General features: G+C 30.0%; 1 protein-coding gene across 4 annotated transcripts in view; it reads left to right on the forward strand.

Moving 5' to 3' along the window:
• Positions 1-19500, forward strand: part of LOC142325483 (CCA tRNA nucleotidyltransferase 1, mitochondrial) — a 58032-nt gene that overhangs the window by 31432 nt on the left and 7100 nt on the right. For 3 of the 4 annotated variants that reach the window (XM_075367304.1, XM_075367305.1, XM_075367302.1), the window contains 4 exons: positions 2899-3011; positions 7704-7801; positions 16663-16835; positions 18039-18462. In XM_075367304.1, the coding sequence (XP_075223419.1) occupies positions 2899-3011; positions 7704-7801; positions 16663-16835; positions 18039-18187 (533 nt within the window). In that variant the 3' untranslated portion in view covers positions 18188-18462. Of the gene's footprint in view, positions 1-2898; positions 3012-7703; positions 7802-16662; positions 16836-18038; positions 18463-19500 lie in introns of those variants that run through there. The other variant, XR_012756547.1, reaches the window with a different exon arrangement.

The raw sequence follows: 19500 nt of genomic DNA on the forward strand, positions 1-19500 counted from the left end.
TTCCTGGAAGCTAGGTTGACTGTAAATTCTGTGCGATATGTAGAGACATTAAAATGGTTGGCTATATAAATTGCATGCGTGCATAGGCTCTTGTGCAGTTGAAATTTAAACTTATGACACACACAAACATGCTTATCAGATTTGCGCCTTGCAAATTTCCTTCTTCCACAATTAAAGAAGGATATTGAAGATATTCATTTCAATACAGATGTGAATTGAAGGATGCAGTTAGGACACAGATCAAAGAAAGACATTCTTCATTGAAAGTATGAGAAAACTGGTTCACTGTAAGTTTTTAATAAATAACATTTTTATTTCCATAAATAAATGTGGCATAGAAGTATCTTTACTTTTATGCCATATTTGTTTCATTTGACTTTCTCTTTGTATGTTAGCATTCAGTTACCCCTCATACTGCTGGTAATTCTTGCTAAGATAATTAGCAAAAACAAAAACAATGTCAATACATCAGTTAACAATACACAAATCACCTTACTGCAAAGAACAAACACTTTCGTGTCTAAAAAATAAAAATTTCTGACAAATATGGGAATTAGGTTCTCAATTTGATTTACATATAACAGATATACTTCCTGTAAAATTTATTATGTGCTTCTTTAAAGCAATTTAAGTAAAATGCATCACATAAAATTTTAAGTCGCATTAAAAATTTAGATGAATTTTCTATTTTAGTTAGTAAACCAAATTAAATATATTTTTTTTTTAAATCAGAACTTTCTTGAGTATAAACCGATCGATTATTGAATAAAAAATGACACACAACTGAACCTATATCATTGATTTCAGACAAATGACTCAATCTTGATTTAGTAAAAACGTATGAACTTTTTTTTAATTTATTTAGCAAAATTATAATTATTATGACATAGGTAAGTGACATTGGAGAAGTAGAATAGCATTTTACGAGGTGTGATCAAAAAATACGGTGAATAATTTTTTATTAAAAAAAGTAATAAGGTTACATAGAATTCGATTTAATCTCCTTCAAAGTACTGTCCTTGGCTAGCAATGCTTTTATCCCAACATTGACTCCATGACTGGAGGCATTTCTGGAAGGCGTCTTTCGGACGGGCTTTCAGCTGCTCGGTCGTAGCCCTCTCAATGTCAGCAATGGTGTCAAAACGTTTTCCTTTAAGCACAGTTTTAATTTTTGGGAAGAGCCAAAAGTCACATGGTGCTAAATCCGGTGAGTATGGCAGATGTGGACAGACAGGAACACTTTTTCGGCCAAAGACTCGCGAATGAGAAGTGAGGTGTGACACGGTGCGTTGTCGTGGTGAAGAAGGAAGCCATTTGGTCCATTTTTCTGGTCGCTTTCTTCGTACATCGTTAAAAGTTAAAATGCTTTGAATGGATTCATACGAGATGTTAAGGTCTTCCGATAGCTCATGAATAGTCATTCGCCTGTTTAAACGAACCATTGTTTCCACTTTTTGCACATTTTCAACTGTTTTTGAGGTTACTGGACGTCCCGCACGCTGTTCGTCTTCAACAGACTCATTTCCGTTTTTAAATCGGTCATACCACTTGTACACAGTCTTCAAAGTTACCACATTATCGTTGTACACCGATTCTAACATTTCGTGAGCTTCTTTGGCACTCTTTTGCAACTTAATGTTAATGCGTTGTTCAAAATCCATATTGTGCGACAGGTACGATAAACAACCTCACTCTAGCGGCTCTGGCAGCTGACTGGCAAGCTCGAACGCGTTACAACTTGTCCTGTCCCTGCCTGTCTCAGTTGATCACGCTATTGGACAAATTACAGCATATGGATGTAGCGTCTGCATTTGCCGCTATAAAAATTCATTCACCGTATTTTTTTATCACACCTCGTATATTTTGATTTTGTCTCCTTAAATAGTGGATAACCTGAAATCAAGCCCAACAGTAGTTTTAATAGAATGGAGTGATTAGACAATTAACACATAATTAGACAATTAAAAAATGCAAACTATTTTTTTCTAGACAATATTATCTCCAGCTGTGGAAATAATTCTTAGCCCAAAAGATTCCCTGATATTCCAGCGTGTAATTATTTATAAAGCACGATATTCAGTAAATCATCTCTATAAAATTTGAAGAACTTAAATAAAAATTTTACTACAGTTTCTGTAGAAATTGTTTCCAAGAAAAGATCTTTTGTGTAGTTTGATGGAAAATACTGAAACTCAACCTGAAGAGTGCATGAATCAAAGTTGGCTCTCTTCAGAATGTAGTGTTCAAAAGTTAACAATTCAAAATTAAAACTGAAAACTTCTTGTAAGCGTTCTTTTTTAAATGTTTAAATTAAAGAAATTAATAATAATTTAAAAAATATGTATGAACACACCAAAATAGTAAGATACTAAGTTATGTATGGTTGTAATTTCTTTGAAATCTCTTGGTTCATAATCAGATATAAAATACTACAATATCGTGATACTACACTGCCATCATTACATAGCTGTCATGACCAACTAGTTGAATAGTGGTCACAGTTGGTACTCTACTAGACACTGGTATTGGTTACAGGTGTCATAATGTGAACAAACTGTACTGATTACTTTTACATTAGGTTTTTGTAGTTAAATATTGATAATAGTCTGTTGATCAGCATGTCAAAATTTGATCAAAACTTAAATAAAAGTGAACTTACTTTAAGTGCATGGTAATATGCTTCCAGAAGATTTTTTTTTTCTTCTGCATCAGTAGTGTCACAGATGGAGATGTCATTAATGTCACTTGTCAGCAAACTTAACTTCAACTTCTAGAATTATAAAGGCATGCAAAGTAACTTTTAAAGGCTGTTTGTAAATTTTCTAGAATTATATTAACATTTATTTAGAAAGGTAGTCATTTAAAATTTGTTTGTAGAGAAATTTGTATTAATTTCAGGTTTACCAAAATCACCAGATATAAATGAATTTGATACAGTATTAGAGAAAACTAAGAATTTAAAAGTTCATCCGATAACAATTATTGTACCATTGTTAAAAGATATTGAAGAGGTAAGAAACATAATTTTGCAGTAATAATTGAAATCTTATGATAGATTTAAAAATAAATATATGATGCTTCATTGAAATTCATTAGTTTATTTACATTTTTTCTTCTTTTTATTGTACTTAACACATCTTAAAACATTTAACACCTTTAAAAGTAAGGTGGAATATTTTGGGGAATATTTCAGAAATTAAGTTTTCCAAGTATTACATTTTTTAATCATTTATTTTTATTGAAATATTTACATGTTATAAATAAAAAAGGACTTTCAATGTATTTTTTCTTTTAGTTGATTGGCTGGGTGTAAAATTTATGAATTAAAATCTGCGTCGGTCGATTTATGAACTTGTTTATGCACTTCATTCTTTAGATCATCATTAACATCTGAGTGGAATGATTGGCCATGAAGATGAGTTTATGTTGTAGGAAAACTCATCTGAAGGGTCTACATTAGGACTATTGGCCAAATGCTAAAGAGTTTCCGGTACCATCTTTTCTAAAGATTCACTGTCATGAGCTCTGTACAATCAGGTATTATCATGTTACAGCAATATCCTTTTAGCCGATACCTGAAGGTTTTTCTGTAAACAGATTTATTCAGTTTCTTAAGAGTGGCTTGGTAGGCTGTAGCATTAATTTTTGTTTATATGAAGCAAATTTTAATATTTTTTTTGTCTTCTGTCATTTGACTGGTTTGATGCAGCTCTCCAAGATTCCCTATCTAGTGCTAGTCGTTTCATTTCGGTATACCCCCTACATCCTACATCCCTAACAATTTGTTTTACATATTCCAAACTTTGCCTCCTACACAATTTTTTCCTTCTACCTGTCCCTCCAATATTAAAGCGACTATTCCAGGATGCCTTAATATGTGGTCTATAAGTCTGTCTCTTTTTTTAAATATATTTTTTCAAATGCTTCTTTCTTCATCGATTTGCCGCAACACCTCTTCATTTGTCACTTTATCCACCCATCTGATTTTTAACATAATCCTATAGCACCACATTTCAAAAGTTTCTAATCTTTTCTTCTCAGGTACTCCGATAGTCCAAGTTTCACTTCCATATAAAGCGACGCTTCAAACATATACTTTCAAAAATCTTTTCCTGACATTTAAATTAATTTTTCATGTAAACAATTATATTTCTGACTGAAAGCTCATTTTGCCTGTGCTATTCAGCATTTTTTTATCACTCCTGCTTCGTCCCTTTAGTAATTCTACTTCCCAAATAACAAAATTCTTCTACCTCCATAATCTTTTCTCTTTATATTTTTACATTCAGTGGTCAATCTTCATTATTTCTTCTACATTTCATTACTTTTGTTTTGTTCTTGTTATTTTCATGCGGTATTTCTTGCGTAGGACTTAATCCATGCCGTTCACTGTTTCTTCTAAATCCTTTTTACTCTCAGCTATAATTACTATATCATCAGCAAATCGTATCATCATTATATCTTTTCACCTTGTACTGTTACTCTGGATCTAAATTGTTCTTTAACATAATTAACTGCTAGTTCTACGTAAAGATTAAAAAGTAACGGGGATAGGGAACATCCTTGTCGGACTCCCTTTCTTATTACAGCTTCTTTCTTATGTTCTTCAATTATTACTGTAGCTGTTCGGTTCCTGTAAATGTTAGCAACTGTTCTTCTATCTCTGTATTTGAACCCTAATTTTTTTTAAAATGCTGAACATTTTATTCCAGTCTACGTTATCGAATGCCTTTTCTAGGTCTATAAATGTCAAGTATGTTGGTTAGTTTTTCTTTAATATTCCTTCTACTATTAATCTGAAGGCTAAAACTGCTTCTCTTGTCCCTATACTTTTCCTGAAACCAAATTTGTCTTCTCCTAACACTTCTTCCATTCTCCTTTCAATTCTTCTGTACAGAATTCTAGTTAAAATTTTTTATTCATGACTAGTTAAGCTAATTGTTCTGTATTCTTCACATTTATCTGCTCCTGCTTTCTTTGGTATCATGACTATAACACTCTTTTTGAAGTCTGATGGAACTTCCCCTTCTTCATAAATATTATACACCAGTTTGTATAATCTACCAATTGGCATTGCACAGTAGTTCTACAGGTATTCTATCTATTCCAGGAGCCTTTCTGCCATTCAAATCTTTTAATGTTCTCTTAAATTCAGATCTCAGTATTGTTTCTCTTCTTTCATCCTCTTTGACTTCTTCTTCTTCCTCTGTAACACCATTTTCAAATTCATTTCCTCCTTTTAACTCTTCAATATATTCCACCCACCTAATGACTTTGCCTTTCGTATTATAAATTGGTGTACCATCTCTGTTTAACACATTATTGGATTTTAATTTACGTAACCCAAAATTTTCCTTAACTTTCCCTATGCTCCATCTATTTTACCAATGTTCATTTCTCTTTCCTCTTCTGAACACTTTTCTTTAATCCACTCTTCTTTTGCTAGTTTGCACTTCCTGTTTATAGTATTTCTTAATTGGCGTTAGTTCCTTTTACTTTCTACATCACTAGCATTCTTATATTTTCTACATTCATTCATCAGCTGCAATATATATCGTCTGAAATCCAAGGTTTTCTTTTTGTTAGGCCCAAGTTCGCTTCTGCTGATTTAAGAATTTCCTTTTTAACATTCTCCCATTCTTCTATATTATCTACCTCATCTTTTTTACTCAGACCTCTTGCAATGTCCTCCTCAAAAGTTTCTTTACCTCCTCTTCCTCAGCTTCTCTAAATTCCATCGATTCATCTGACACCTTTTCTTCAGGTTTTAAACCCCAATCTGCATTTTATTATCACTAAATTATGGTCGCTATCAATGTGTGCTCCAGGGTAAGTTTTGCAGTCGACGAGTTGATTTCTAAATCTTTGCTTAACCTTGATATAATCTATCTGATACCTTTTTAGTATCGCCTAGCTTTCTCCATGTGTATATTCTTCTATTATGATTTTTAAACTGGGTGTTGTCAATTACTAAATTATACTTTGTGCAAAACTCTTTAAGTAAGTCCCCTCTTTCATTCCTTCTGCCCAGCCCGTATTCACCCACTATATTTCCTTTCTTGCCTTTTCCTTTTCCAATACTTGCATTCCAATCTCCAACTATTATTAAATTTTCATCTCGTTTTATGTGTTTAATTGCTTCATCAATTTCTTCGTATACACACTCTACCTCATCATCATCATGGGCGCTTGTAGGCATATAGACGTTAACATTTGTTGTCGGCTTAGGTTTTGATTTTATCCTTAGTACAATGATTCTATCGCTATGCATTTTGAAATGCTCTACTCTCTTCCCTATCTTCTTGTTCGTTACGAAACCTACTCCTACCTGCCCATTATTTGAAGCTGAGTTAATTATTCTAAAATCACCTGACTAAAAGTCAATTTCCTCTTTCCATCGAACCTCACTAATTCCTACTACATCTACATTTATCCTATCCATTTCCCTCTTTAAATTTTCTAACCTACCAACCTTTTTTAAACTTCTAACATTCCACGCTCCAACTCGTAGAATGTTATTTTTTAATTTTCTGGTGATCCCTTCCTTAGTAGTCCCCCCACCCAGAGATCCAAACGGGGGACTAGTTTACCTCTGGAATATTTTACCAATGAAGGCGCCTCCATCATTGCTATATGAAAATGCAGAGAGCTACATTTTCTTGGAAAAAAGTAGCTGTAGTTTTCCATTGCTTTCAGCTGCACAGTACTCAGAAGACAGTGATGTTGGTATGGCCGTTTAAGTCGTTCTGACCTACGCCCCTAACAACTACTGAAAGAGCTGCTGCCCTCTTTCAGGCATCATTCCTTAGTCTGGCTCTCAACAGATACCTCTTTGATATGGTTGCACCTTCAGTCCAGCTACTCTATAACTGAGCACTCAAGCCCCCTCACCAACAGCAAGGTCTCATGATTCATAGAGGGAGCAAATTTCAATAGAAGCCATAAATTTCCAAACATTCATCATGAATTTCCATAGATTCATGGAAAATGTTTGTTCTTTCCCTTATTTTCAAAGTAGTTATTGCTTATTTGAAGGCTGATTTATAAGATAGAATGTAAGAATTTAGCTATTTTTATAATGTTCATATATCTAATTAAAATATTAAAAGTTGGAAAAAAGTAGAAAGAAGTTGAAAAAGTCTCTTTTTCTCAAATGATTTTCTGGTTATCATTACTTTCGTGATAGAGAAATCTATTGTTATATTTAATAATTAATTTACTAAATGATTGTTGATTTACTTTGATTAATTAAATTTGATTTTACATTTTCTCCGAGCCAGCTTTTGTTTCCAAAGTTTAATTGTTTATTTATTTACTATTATTATTTTTTTTATTATATACAACTTTTTGACTCTGTGATAACTAGAATATTATTATTAGCATTGAAATGTCTTTGTTTTTGAGAAAGTGTGTTTACTTGTTTTAATGGATCTGCAAGTTTAATAATTTTTTTGTCAAATTTTTGTTTGTTTGTTTGTTTTAAAGCAGTATCATTTTGTTTTTATAATAATCTAGAAATAAGGTAGCTAATTTGTTAACATAAATAATTTTGGATGTGTATTCTTCTGAGTTTGGTAGAATTGTATTTGTGAGTTAAAGGAATCTACATTACTGCTAACTGATTTCATTTTTTATTAAATTATAACTTATCTATAGATATTTTGTTAAAAATATAATTAATAAATTTGTAAAATTATTTTTAGATGTTGGCATTTCACACTAGATGTAAGCTGTCCAGTTATGAAAGAGATCTTGGAATTTTTATAATCGGAAATAGAAAAGGAAAAACTGGATCTTTGCTGTAAGTAAAATACTTTCTGTAAATATAATGCATCCACTGAATCATAAATATTTAAGCATAAATTCTTTAAGTTCCTGAATTATTATAGAACAATTCCATTCTTATACAAAGAAAATACTCTTGTACAAAGATATGCATACCTGGTTCTATAGCTACATACCTGGTCCTATAGTTATTAACACCATATTTGTGGCATTTGTATCTAGCTTATGCAAAGAAACCTTTGTGACTCATATATACTTTTACATTAGTCTATGTTGTTTCTAGAAGTTTCCAAAGAAAGGTCACGTATTAAAACATTGTACAACAACATATAAAATGTAATTTTACATGTTGTTTTAATATGTTTCATTACTTTATGAATTACAACCAATTTAAGGATGATTATATAATCATCCTTAATTATATTAATCATCATGCTTATTATATAATAAGCATTTAAAAGTTCACTTTTAATGTAAATTTTTTTATTTTTATATTATAAATTAAGATAAATTAATTTAATTTTAATAAATTAGGATAAATTAATTTAGTTTTAATTAATTTTTCATATTTTTAAATCTTGTTTTAATTTTTAATTTAACTGAATAAAGTTTAAATTCATAAAATAAAAATATTAAAACTTTTAAATTTTAAACAAATAAATAATTCATGATAAGTTTTATTTTATTAAGTTTGTAACGTAATTTGAGATGAATGTATGAATATGTAATGCAGCTGATGATAAAAGTAAATTGTGAAAGCGCTTCTGCATATATAGTGAAATAAGGTAAGTCATCTTACTTTATTTGTTATGTACTTTGGTTGATCTAATAAAAAAAATAAAATAAATATATTTGTATATAGTACAGAGGAGTATGATTCTTAAAAGAATTGATTTTAAATTTCTAAAATCGATCCTTTCAAGAATCATATTCCTCTACATTATATAAATTATGTTAATCTGATCAACCTAAGTACAGAATAATAAAATAAAATAGGATGACACCTGCCTTATTCCATAATTCAAGCAAGAGCACTTTTGTGAGTTCCTCGCACCATCAGTTCCTCTGTATAATTATTCAAATCATTCTTACTAAATTACATACAAAAATTTAAATTAAAATTCCTATATTATACATAAGATTTAAAATTTAAAATTGTTAAAAGATCTTTTATCAAATTAAAATCAAAACTGAAATTAAAACTAAAAATTTTTAAATTAAAATTAAAATTTAAAATTGCATAAATATAAAAAATATATGAAGTCATTTAATAAAATTAAATTAAAAAGTTAAAATTAAAATCAGTAATAAAAATAAAATAGAAATCCATGTGGACTAGCTAGCCAAAGTTATGTGACTGTACAGAACGTCACATAGTAGTGTATCTGAAGTTGTGCATGTGAGAATTTGTTTAGGTTGATTACATTGTTCTTCAGTTATGGTCAATTTAAGGTCAAGAACAAACAACATAACCTCAATTTTAGGCTATTTTGAATTTGTATTATATTTTTCATACACACTTATGCAGTGAGTCACAAAGGTGAGTGAGTTTAAACTTTATGCTTGTGTGTAGAGTCTACTCGTCAATCAAATTTATTTAATGCATTATACTCTGAAAATCAATGTGTTTCTTACTGCAAAAATAGTAAGGGTGTCAGGAATAAAAAGTCTGTATTTTTGCACAGGATTGTCCAAGAGGTTTTTTTTTATATTTTAGTTATATTACTTTCTGTTGGTTCATTGAATTCTGTATCACAAATTTTATTTTCTTAAAGCGGTAAAAAAAATGTAAAAAGGTTTAAAATTACATCATTCCAATCTCATGGTAGTTTTGTAATTTTGTATTTATGCAGAACCAAATAAATAAAAGCTATAATGAAATTTCTCATCAAGTTGAATGCACAAGTCTTTGAAGTTGAAACAAAGATCATCTCCCATTTGAAAGTACCCTTTCCATATTTTTATGTATTAGGTTTTTCTTTTTTTTAATTAAATACATTTTTCATTGTAAATTTTTTTTGCTTAGATTATTATTAAGATTTATAGATTTTTTTTAAATCATTAGTTTTGTAGCTATAATGTTTATTACTAAATTTGAATTAAAACAAATGTTTTGCACGACTTAACACTACTTGCACACTTGTATACAGACAATTCGAAATTGAACAACAATCTCTCAGGTGATAATTCTATAGCCAAAAATAAGAAATAAAGTTCATATAAACATAAGAAATGGTTTATTAGTGAGTTTAGGTTCACGAAACATTTAGCCCTCCTTTCTGCTCCCTCTATGAAATTAAACTGTACTAAAATTCTTGGAACACAAATTGAGGGATAAATTTAGTACTTTCTTATGCTTTTGATCTAAGAAATTTAATAAAAATGGTTCCACACCTCTATCTCATTTAGGTTTTAAGAAAAAAAGGGTAAACACAAAATAATTTGTTGGAAAATACATTTTTGTGGGTTTGGAATAAATAATTTGGTTAATCTACCAATAAACAAACAAAAATTTGTAGTTAACCTTGCAGATAATTTAATTCTGAGAAAATTGATATAAATAACATATATTTAAATTACACACAAATTTGAGAAGTTCAACTTAAATTAAAAACAAAACACACAAACTGGATCAGAAAAATGATACAATTTTAAGCAGAAAAATTTGCATACAAATACTAAAAACTATAAAATTAAATTTGAAAGATATCCTTCTACAACATATTAAAAATGTTTTATTTGTTCATAGGTTGGCAATAACAGCTGATCAACAATTAAGTTTAGTGTCCAGCATTTGAATATTCCTTTGATCGGTGTTTGTTGTTCGGTCAGTCATTCACAATGGAGAACCACAAATTTGTTTTCATTTGGATGGTTGATGGACATATTATTAATTTATGGTAAAGTGAATAAAAATGGCTGCTGTGTGTGAATACCAGGAGAATTATTCAGATTGAAGAGTACTTTATTGAAACTAATAAAGAGTACTAATTATTGAAACACACACACACTTGGGCAGAGAAAATCCCTTTGAGAATGCAACAAGTCATTTCCAATCCATTTTTTCGTTTAACTTATGGTCTTCTTGGTGATAATCTCATAGGCCCTTTTTTCTTACTGCCAACACTCAATGGGGTGCCAACACCCCAGTGTTGGCAGCAAATAAACCAGAGCTTTATTTGCACCAGAGATTGCATTTTTTGGAAAACAAATTTGATGGAACTCTTGGAAGATATTTCACTTGCAAATAAGAGTGCAGATGTGGTTTTTCAATGATGACACACCTGCTCACTCATGAAGTGATAAATCATTTAAATAACATATTAAGTAAGCAATGGATTGGTCGAAACTGACCAGTAAAATGGCCAAATTGATCTACCAATCTCATGCCGTACAACTTTTTCGTTTGGGATTGGATGAAGTCGTTAAGTTTATTCTGCTTGTATTGGCACACAAGAAGAATCGAGACAACATATAGTAGAACCTACAGATACTGTTAGGAATAATAATGATGCTATTAGATGTGCTCAGCTAGCATGGATTTGCCAAGCTGAACTATGCATTGAACAGTATGACAGCCACATTGAACAACTGCTTTGAAGAAATGTTTCCAGCTTTATCAAGTAACCATTGTGATATTCAATAATTTTTAAGAAAAAACCAAAAATTATGTGATTTTTATTTTTTTTAATTTATTTTTTATTAATTTTTTTTGTTACTGATAAGTTTCCTATTTGTTTTCATTTACATTATGCTGTTCAAACATTGATGCGAACTGTTCTGTTTAAAATTGTTTCACTTACTAATCCAGTTTATGTGCTTTGTTTTTAATTGAAGTTGAATTTCTCAAATTTGCATTTCATTTTAATAGACATTATATTAATTTTCTCGTAACTAAATTCTCTGCAGAGATAACTAGAAATTTTTATTGGTAAATTAACAAAGTTGCTTTATTCCAAGCCTAAAATAGTATAGTATAGTATATAGTATATAGTATAGTATAGTATAGTATTTTCCAACAAATTTTTTTTTGTTTTTACCCTGTTTTTCTTAAAATCTAAGTGAAATAGACGTCAGGACCTCTTTTATTAAATTTCTTAGATCATGAAGGATAATCTTTATCTTGATTTAACTTCTGCCTTCTTTTGCGATCTGCATCCTGTTTTACCATCTTAAGATACAATTTACCCCTCGATTTGTAATCCAAGAATTTTAATACAGTTTAAGTATACAGAGGGAGTAGAAAGCAGGACTAAATGTTTTGTTACCTGAAACTCGTCAGCGTACCATTTTCTGACCTATGTTTAATATGAACTGAAAGAGATTGATTACAATCTTTATTTTAATTTGAAATTTATTGCAGCCACAAAATCAGAATTCTTAAACCATAATTTGATGGAAAATAAGGGGTCTTAATAAATAAAATAAGGTATTCATTAGAAAAGAGAAACCTTTTCTTTGAAGAAATATCTTGCAAACCACTTAACAGGTTTAGGAACGTATAACCTGTTGTTATCTTCATGTTGTTTTATTGTAAGATGTAATTTATTTGAAGAAAATCTGTAGGAATTACAGAAAATCGTTTTTAAAAAATATCCTGTTTTTCATTTTTTTTTCCCCCAATAATGTGAAAAAATAATCTAAAAATGTATTTAAGAACTAATCTTTATTGAATATTTATGTAAATTTAGCTGATAGTCAGTTTTAATTTGGAGCTATCTTAAAAAGTATTTATTTTGGCTGTCACTAGAAATAGGTTTTTTTTGCATGAAATCTGTTCATGAAAATTACTATTCCCACGCATAATTTCAGTTAATAGCTAGATGGTTGTGAAGAAAAGAATTGGGAGGAATCACAGGCATCCATTACAAAAAAATACAGTTGCTTCATATAAGTGTTGTGTGTATTTGTACTGTATGTAGAACACTGACCTAGTACGTTTCTATAAAATTGTTTTACTGTAAAGCACTGCAGAGTTTTTTACTCTTTTCCAACATGTGGTTCAAATGACTACCTCTTTTAATGTATATTAAATGCCTGCAAAATTTGGGTTGTGTAATATTTTTTTTAATTTTTGATAATTGATTCCTATGTATTTTTAGCACTGAATCTGAAAATAACCTTCTTTTTTTTTCCATCAGGTCAGGATTTTTCACAAGTCACAATTTTAAAATTTGTAAAAAGTTGAAAAATTATGAAAATATGACACTATAAAATAAACATAGAACATTTTTTTATAATACATTCATTTTTTTGATGTGTACTATGTGTTCTTATAGCTAAACAGTTGATCGGTCTGAATAGGATGGTGAGGGCGGGTTTTGGGTTGAAGATGATAAGACAGTGGGAGAGCTTGGCCGACAGTTATGACACGTCTTAACAAGATGTAAAATGTTTATTGGCGACTATCCATGTCACTCCTGCACTTTTCAACTACTATCAGTGCTGCTTCAACCATCAGTGTGTGTAAATCGAGTTTTCATCGTGAGGATGGGTTTTGAATTGAAGATGACAAGACAATGGGAGAGCTTGGCCGACAGGTTGTGACAAGTCTTAACAAGATGTAAAATTTTTATTGGCGACTATCCACGCCACTCATGGACTTTTCAGCTACTATCAGTGCTGTTTCAATCATTAGTGTGTGTAAATCGAGCTTTCATCAAACGCATTTTTGTCAGTGGAAAATATATTTTCAGGCCATAAAGCAAACTTTCCATTTTCAAAATGACTTCAAGAAGCTGCAAAAATTCTGCAGATTCTTTTCATTACATTTGTGGTAAGTTAATGGTGGAAAGGCAAAAACGAAATATAACAAATATCATTCGACTAGTGTACCTCACGTATTTCGTTATGAAAATAGGAGACCAAGCCAAAACTTGGGCACCCCACTATGTTTGCTATACATGTGTTGAAGGACTTACACGGTGGTCAAAAGGTGAACAAGAAATGTTCAGATCTGGAGTTGCGGCGAGAGTCACAAAATCACACCAATGATTGTTACTTTTGTTTGACTGGTGTTCATGGTTTCAATTTGAAAAATAAAAAAAGAATTTTCTATCCAAATATGCCATCTGCTTTATGCCCGGTTCCTCATGGTTCAGATGTGTCAGTGCCAATTCCACCAGAAATTTACCTGAAATAAACAGTCCCACTAGTGATTTAAATGAAGATAACATCAAGGAGTACGAACCCAGAGATAGCTGTGCACCAGAGCTTTATTCACTGTCTGAACTAAACAATTTGGATCGAGACTTACATCTGACCAAAGAAAATTCAGAATTGCTTGGTTTGAGGCTTAAAGAGATGAACGTGCTAGAAGTTGGCATCTCATTTTCCTGGTTGAGGTACAGAAAAGGATTTTCTTCCATATTTTTCGAAGAAGGAGAATTAGTCTTCTGGACTGATGTATGTTGACTTTTGACTCAATTTAACATTCTATACAAAAGTACTGATTGGAAATTGTTCATAGATTTATCTAAAAGAAGCCTCAAAGTTGTTTTTCTTCACAATGGGAATATGTATCTGTCAATACCTGTCGTACATTTTGTCCATTTAAAAGAAGGTTACAATAATTTGGAATTCGTTCTCAATAAAATTAAATACAACAATCATAAGTGGATTACATGAAGCGATCTCAAAATAATATCAATGCTCCTAGAACATCAAGGAGGATACACATTGTTTCCTTGTTTTTTGTGTGAATGGGATAGCAGAGACAGAGAAAATTATTGGATTGGCCAAAAAGAGATTCATTAGAACCTGGAACCAAAAATTTGTTTTGAAAAGCTCTCACAATCCAAATAAAGTTAGGCTTCACAATCAGGTTAGAATTGATGAAGCAATTTGTCAAAGCCTGAACGAAGGTAAATGTTTTAAATATATCTGTAGCAAATTTCCAGTCTTATGAACAGCCAAACTAAAAGAGGGTGTCTTTTCTAGTCCTGACATTAGATAACTTTTCAAAGGTGGTAATTTTGAGAAACAAATGGAAGTTGAAGAAAAAGAAGCCTGGGGACTCTTTAAAGATGTAGTAACCAAGTTTCTGGGCAAAAGGACCAGAACTTCAAATCAATCGTTGAAAACATTCTGTGGAAGTACAAAAATTTAGGCTGTTCCATGAGCTTGAATATTCACTTCCTAAATCACATGTGGACTATTTTTCTGAAAATCTGGATGCCTTTAATGAAGAGATGGTTGAGAGATTTCATCAGAACATGAAAGAAATGGAAAGGAGGTATAAAGGAAAATGGACTACTATGATGATGGCATACCATTGCTGGAAGTTACACCGAGATGAACCTTATAGAGAACATAGAAGGAAAAGCGCAAAGTAGAGTATAAGCCATCCAAAGAAACTGGGATGAAATTCAACACATCGACACATGGCATAAAAGGGTGTGCGAAGAGAGGGGTGGTGGTTTCCAAAAATTAATTAAATAATAAAAATAAATTAATATAAATAATGTACTGTAACAGAAATTAGGCTTATTTTGTGGCTTATTTTCATTAGAAATTAAGGAGTCAATGATCCCCCGCCCCCCTCTTCAGACCATTCAACTGTTTAGCTATAAGAATGCATAATATAAGCCAAAAAAGTGAATATATTATATTAGTTAATTGTAAAAAAGAAAAAGTTTTTATTATATCACATTTTTACAATTTTTCAACTTTTTACAAATTTTGAAATTTGCAAAAAATCCTGACATGATGGGAAAAATGAAGGCTATTTTTGGATTCAGCACTAAACAATGCATAAGAATCAATTTTCAAAAACTAAAAAACACAACCATTGCAGGCTTGTGATATTCTTCTTTCCTTCACTTCTTTCTTTGCATCTGTAATTAAAATTATGTAACTAATATACCACACAAGGTTGGTAAAACGCACAACTCAGAACAAAAAAGATTCATAGCGTTATTGAGGATGAAAATAGCAATTACTTTCAGGACAACCACTGTTGAATTAGCAGTCAGAAAATTGTTTAAAAATACTTTAATTAAAAAAACAATGTTAAAAAATTTATTAACACCAATTTCTTATATGTTTTATTAAATTAGTTATGGAAACATTGAAATTGCACCAGTAAAATATTCAAACAAGAGACAGTAATATTTATGGATAATTTTCTATTACTCCAACTTCATTTAATATGGTTTAAACTTAGTTTTTCCATTGAATGGTTTGTAATTTAAATGCAAGCTTTCTGTTTTTGGCAAAATTGAATTGCTGTAAATGTTGAATTTGCATTTAAATAAATAGAAAAAAGGAAATGTTCTGATTGTAAAATCCTGTGCAAGATTTCAGTCCCCTTAATCTTTAAAACATGAATTCAAGTTAAATAGTATTGCTATTAGTTAACTACTGAACAGTGTTATTTTAAATTGAAACTTGTTAAAGGAACTTATATTAACATTCTCAAATTTGGTACCCATTTTGAAATTAATGCCAAATTTAGAGTTAATACATTATGTAGTCAAATAAGGAATAATGAAAAAAGTTTGCTTTTATTAATTACAACTAAGTTCTCATGATAAGCTGTATTATGAAAATGATGTGTAGTAGGTACATGCTTAAATGACATTGAGGGTTATAAAAATTTTCAGTATAGACTGATATTTAAAATATGAAGGCTTGACAAGTAGTGCTTAACTTTTAGTTAAATCTTATTATATTAACTGATGTAATTTGACAGTTAACTAATATTTACGTTAACTACATTTTAATTTTGTTACTCTCACAGTTTATGAGTTTTGCTGTTATTACAAGCTCTGTCTGAAAATATGAATTACTAAATTTAATCTGTTTTTTTGATTAAATTTGTAAATCCTTCATTTAAAATTTGGATTCTGCACTGCATCTAAAATTTTTTTTTTGCAGAGAATATCAAAAGATGATACTTTACACAAAAGCTAAAACACAAGATGCTAGAGAATGGGTTATACAGCTTCTAAAATATAAAAGTGAAGTTAATTTTATACATGAAATTCAGTCGTGGATTGTTCCTAAGTTTCCTGTATCAGGCAATCTGCTTTTTGAAAAAGGAGTTCCTGGTAAGACATTTTTAAAAGTTGTTTTAATTTCACTTGTATATTCATTATATTAGATTGTAGTGCTGATATATTTTATTATTCAAACAGGACCTTTGATATAAGATGTATGGAAATTCATAGTTTTCTCAATGTATTTTTTTTTCAAGATATTTTAGCCAGTGATAAGTAATCCTGCATATTTTTTTATTAAAGTTGAAAGTTGATTAATAGAAAGGTCAGTGATGAAACATATATTGATGGGGGGGGGGGGGTTAGAAGTGATAGGTGTTCTAAAAAATTGGAAAACTAAAATTTTAAAAATATTCATATTTTCTGAATAATCTTATAATATTTATGAAAGTTTCATGTTAAGTAATTTATAACATAGTGACTAGCAGAAACATTCAACTTCAGTTCAGTCATTTTTGGCAATCAAAATAAAAGATGTGGATTGCTGTTCATTAAGGTTATGATTTTATATGATCGGTTCAATCTTACACAACAACCCAGATTATTCATCTAGCCAAGAATTCTTTTACTACCTTCTGTACACCAACGAAAAGCACAAACAGATGTAGATAATTCTCTCACTTGTTGGTAGATCTAAAGAAAAGATTTGCACCTTTTTGTTTGAAAATAAGTATGATGTTAGACATTAGTAATTAATTGTTCAAGACACTGGTTACTTTTGGGTTGCCGACTCTTTTCAGTCTGAATTAAGGAATTTGGTGACAAGATATCTAAAGTGAATCAATAACTGGAAAAATAGCACATTGTGTGGTTCTCTTTTGGCTACTTTAAAAAAGCACAAATCTTGTCATATTTTTAGAAAACTCTGTCATTTTTTTAAACATAAATTTAGGCGGCCAATAGCAGAAAACTCTGTTGTTACAGCAGTAGTTTTTGTGTCATATTTTTAAGTTTAAATTAAATTAAAGATAAAGTTACTTTTAAAAGAAATTGATATTTAAATTGCCAGTTTACTATATCTTTTGGGTTCATTTAACAGCAATGCTTCAGTAACAGCTCGTAGGAAACCAACTGTTGGACTGTATTGCCCTTGACCTTGTTTTAAGACAGTATAAAATTTGTAATAATTATTTTATTATATTTTGAAATATTAGTGGTTAAAGATTTATTGGCATCTTTTTTTTAATTTTAACAGAATTTATCCATATTCAAAAAATTGTTTCTTTTCAATTAAATTTTGTTTTTATTTTGCAGGTGGTAGAAGGATGGGCTTGGTCATTGATCATTTAAAATTACTTTGGATTGATAGTGAATTTAAACTTAGTACAGAAGAATTAATTAGTCATTTACCTGAAATACTTGAGGAATTAAGAATTAAACAGGAGGAGAAGAAAAAGAATTAAACATAATTTTCTCCTAAAAAAAATCGATATATTCAAGAAAAAAAATTAATTTTTATTACTTTTTATTTTAGGTATTGTTCATTACATTTATTTCATAGCTATATAATTTTCTTTTAGAACTACTCTGAAAGTCTTAAAAATATTTACACTGAACCTACATTTGATAATGTAAGTTTGTCCAACTTGCATAACTGATTTTTTTCTAAGATCCGATTTACATTGCATAACGTGTAAGTATAATAAATATTTAAATAAAGTTAATTTTTTGGTGTTTTCTTTTTTTTCTTTTTATTGCAATCACTATCATAGTTCAATACTTCTTGGTCAGTTATGAGAGATCATTACTAAACGTTTTACATATGACCATGGTCGAATGCAATTTTGAAATTTTTTTTAATGAATTTATATATTTTAAAAGAAAAGTAATAATGTTATAAATAGTAAAAGCAGTTTTCTTATGTCAGCATCATCACTTAATTTCCTATGTTGGTAGAAATTAGATAATATATAGGGGGTTTTCAAAAACAAATTGTAATATTGATGATTTAGTTATCTTTTATTCAATAAATTAGTAAACTTTTTTTTGTACAACTTTCACATAAATAAATAATATGTATTTAGATACTGTTTATCTTAATCCTACAAAAATTCTGTAGTACAGGACCCAGACATGGCCAGAAAATAGGCCCCTCTACCAATTCACAATTAATAAAAGTACATTCAAGCTCCAGTCTAAATTGTTATAGTGCTCGCTCTATCCTAATTGTACATTACCTGACCATATATAATTAAATAACTTGAAAAGAAAAAAATTTATTTTCTCTGAATCCCAGCGCAGCAGTTATACAAATTCATGCACTCATTAATATAAAAAGTTACCTACCTTTGAAAATAACATATGTTAAGAAATTATCAAAGCAGTTACATTTCCAGTTACATTGTTGTCATTTTTTATATATTGTTGTTTACCTGTTCCTGTAAAGCAGCTTGTCCTGAATGATTTGACTGATTCTTCTATGCTCAGTAAAAACTACTGAAGTTAAATTGATGAAAATTTGTATGCATGTTCTTTTTACAGTGTAAGTACACACTATTAAAGAACTTTTTGAAATTACAAGTTTACAGGGTTAAAATGAAGTAAGAATGAAGTTTACGAGTGTTTTAATTTCTTGGTAACATATGAAGTTATCAATGTGATTTTTGGTGTGTGCAATCTTCATTATATCTTCAAAATGAAATTATGTGTGATATCTTCAAGTGAAAATATCAACTTGATTTCTGGTGTGTGTAATTTTCATGTAAATATCTAAAAA

The sequence above is a fragment of the Lycorma delicatula genome, chromosome 5 (genome assembly GCF_047948215.1).
Source record: "Lycorma delicatula isolate Av1 chromosome 5, ASM4794821v1, whole genome shotgun sequence".
NCBI classification, from domain to species: Eukaryota; Metazoa; Arthropoda; class Insecta; order Hemiptera; family Fulgoridae; genus Lycorma; species Lycorma delicatula.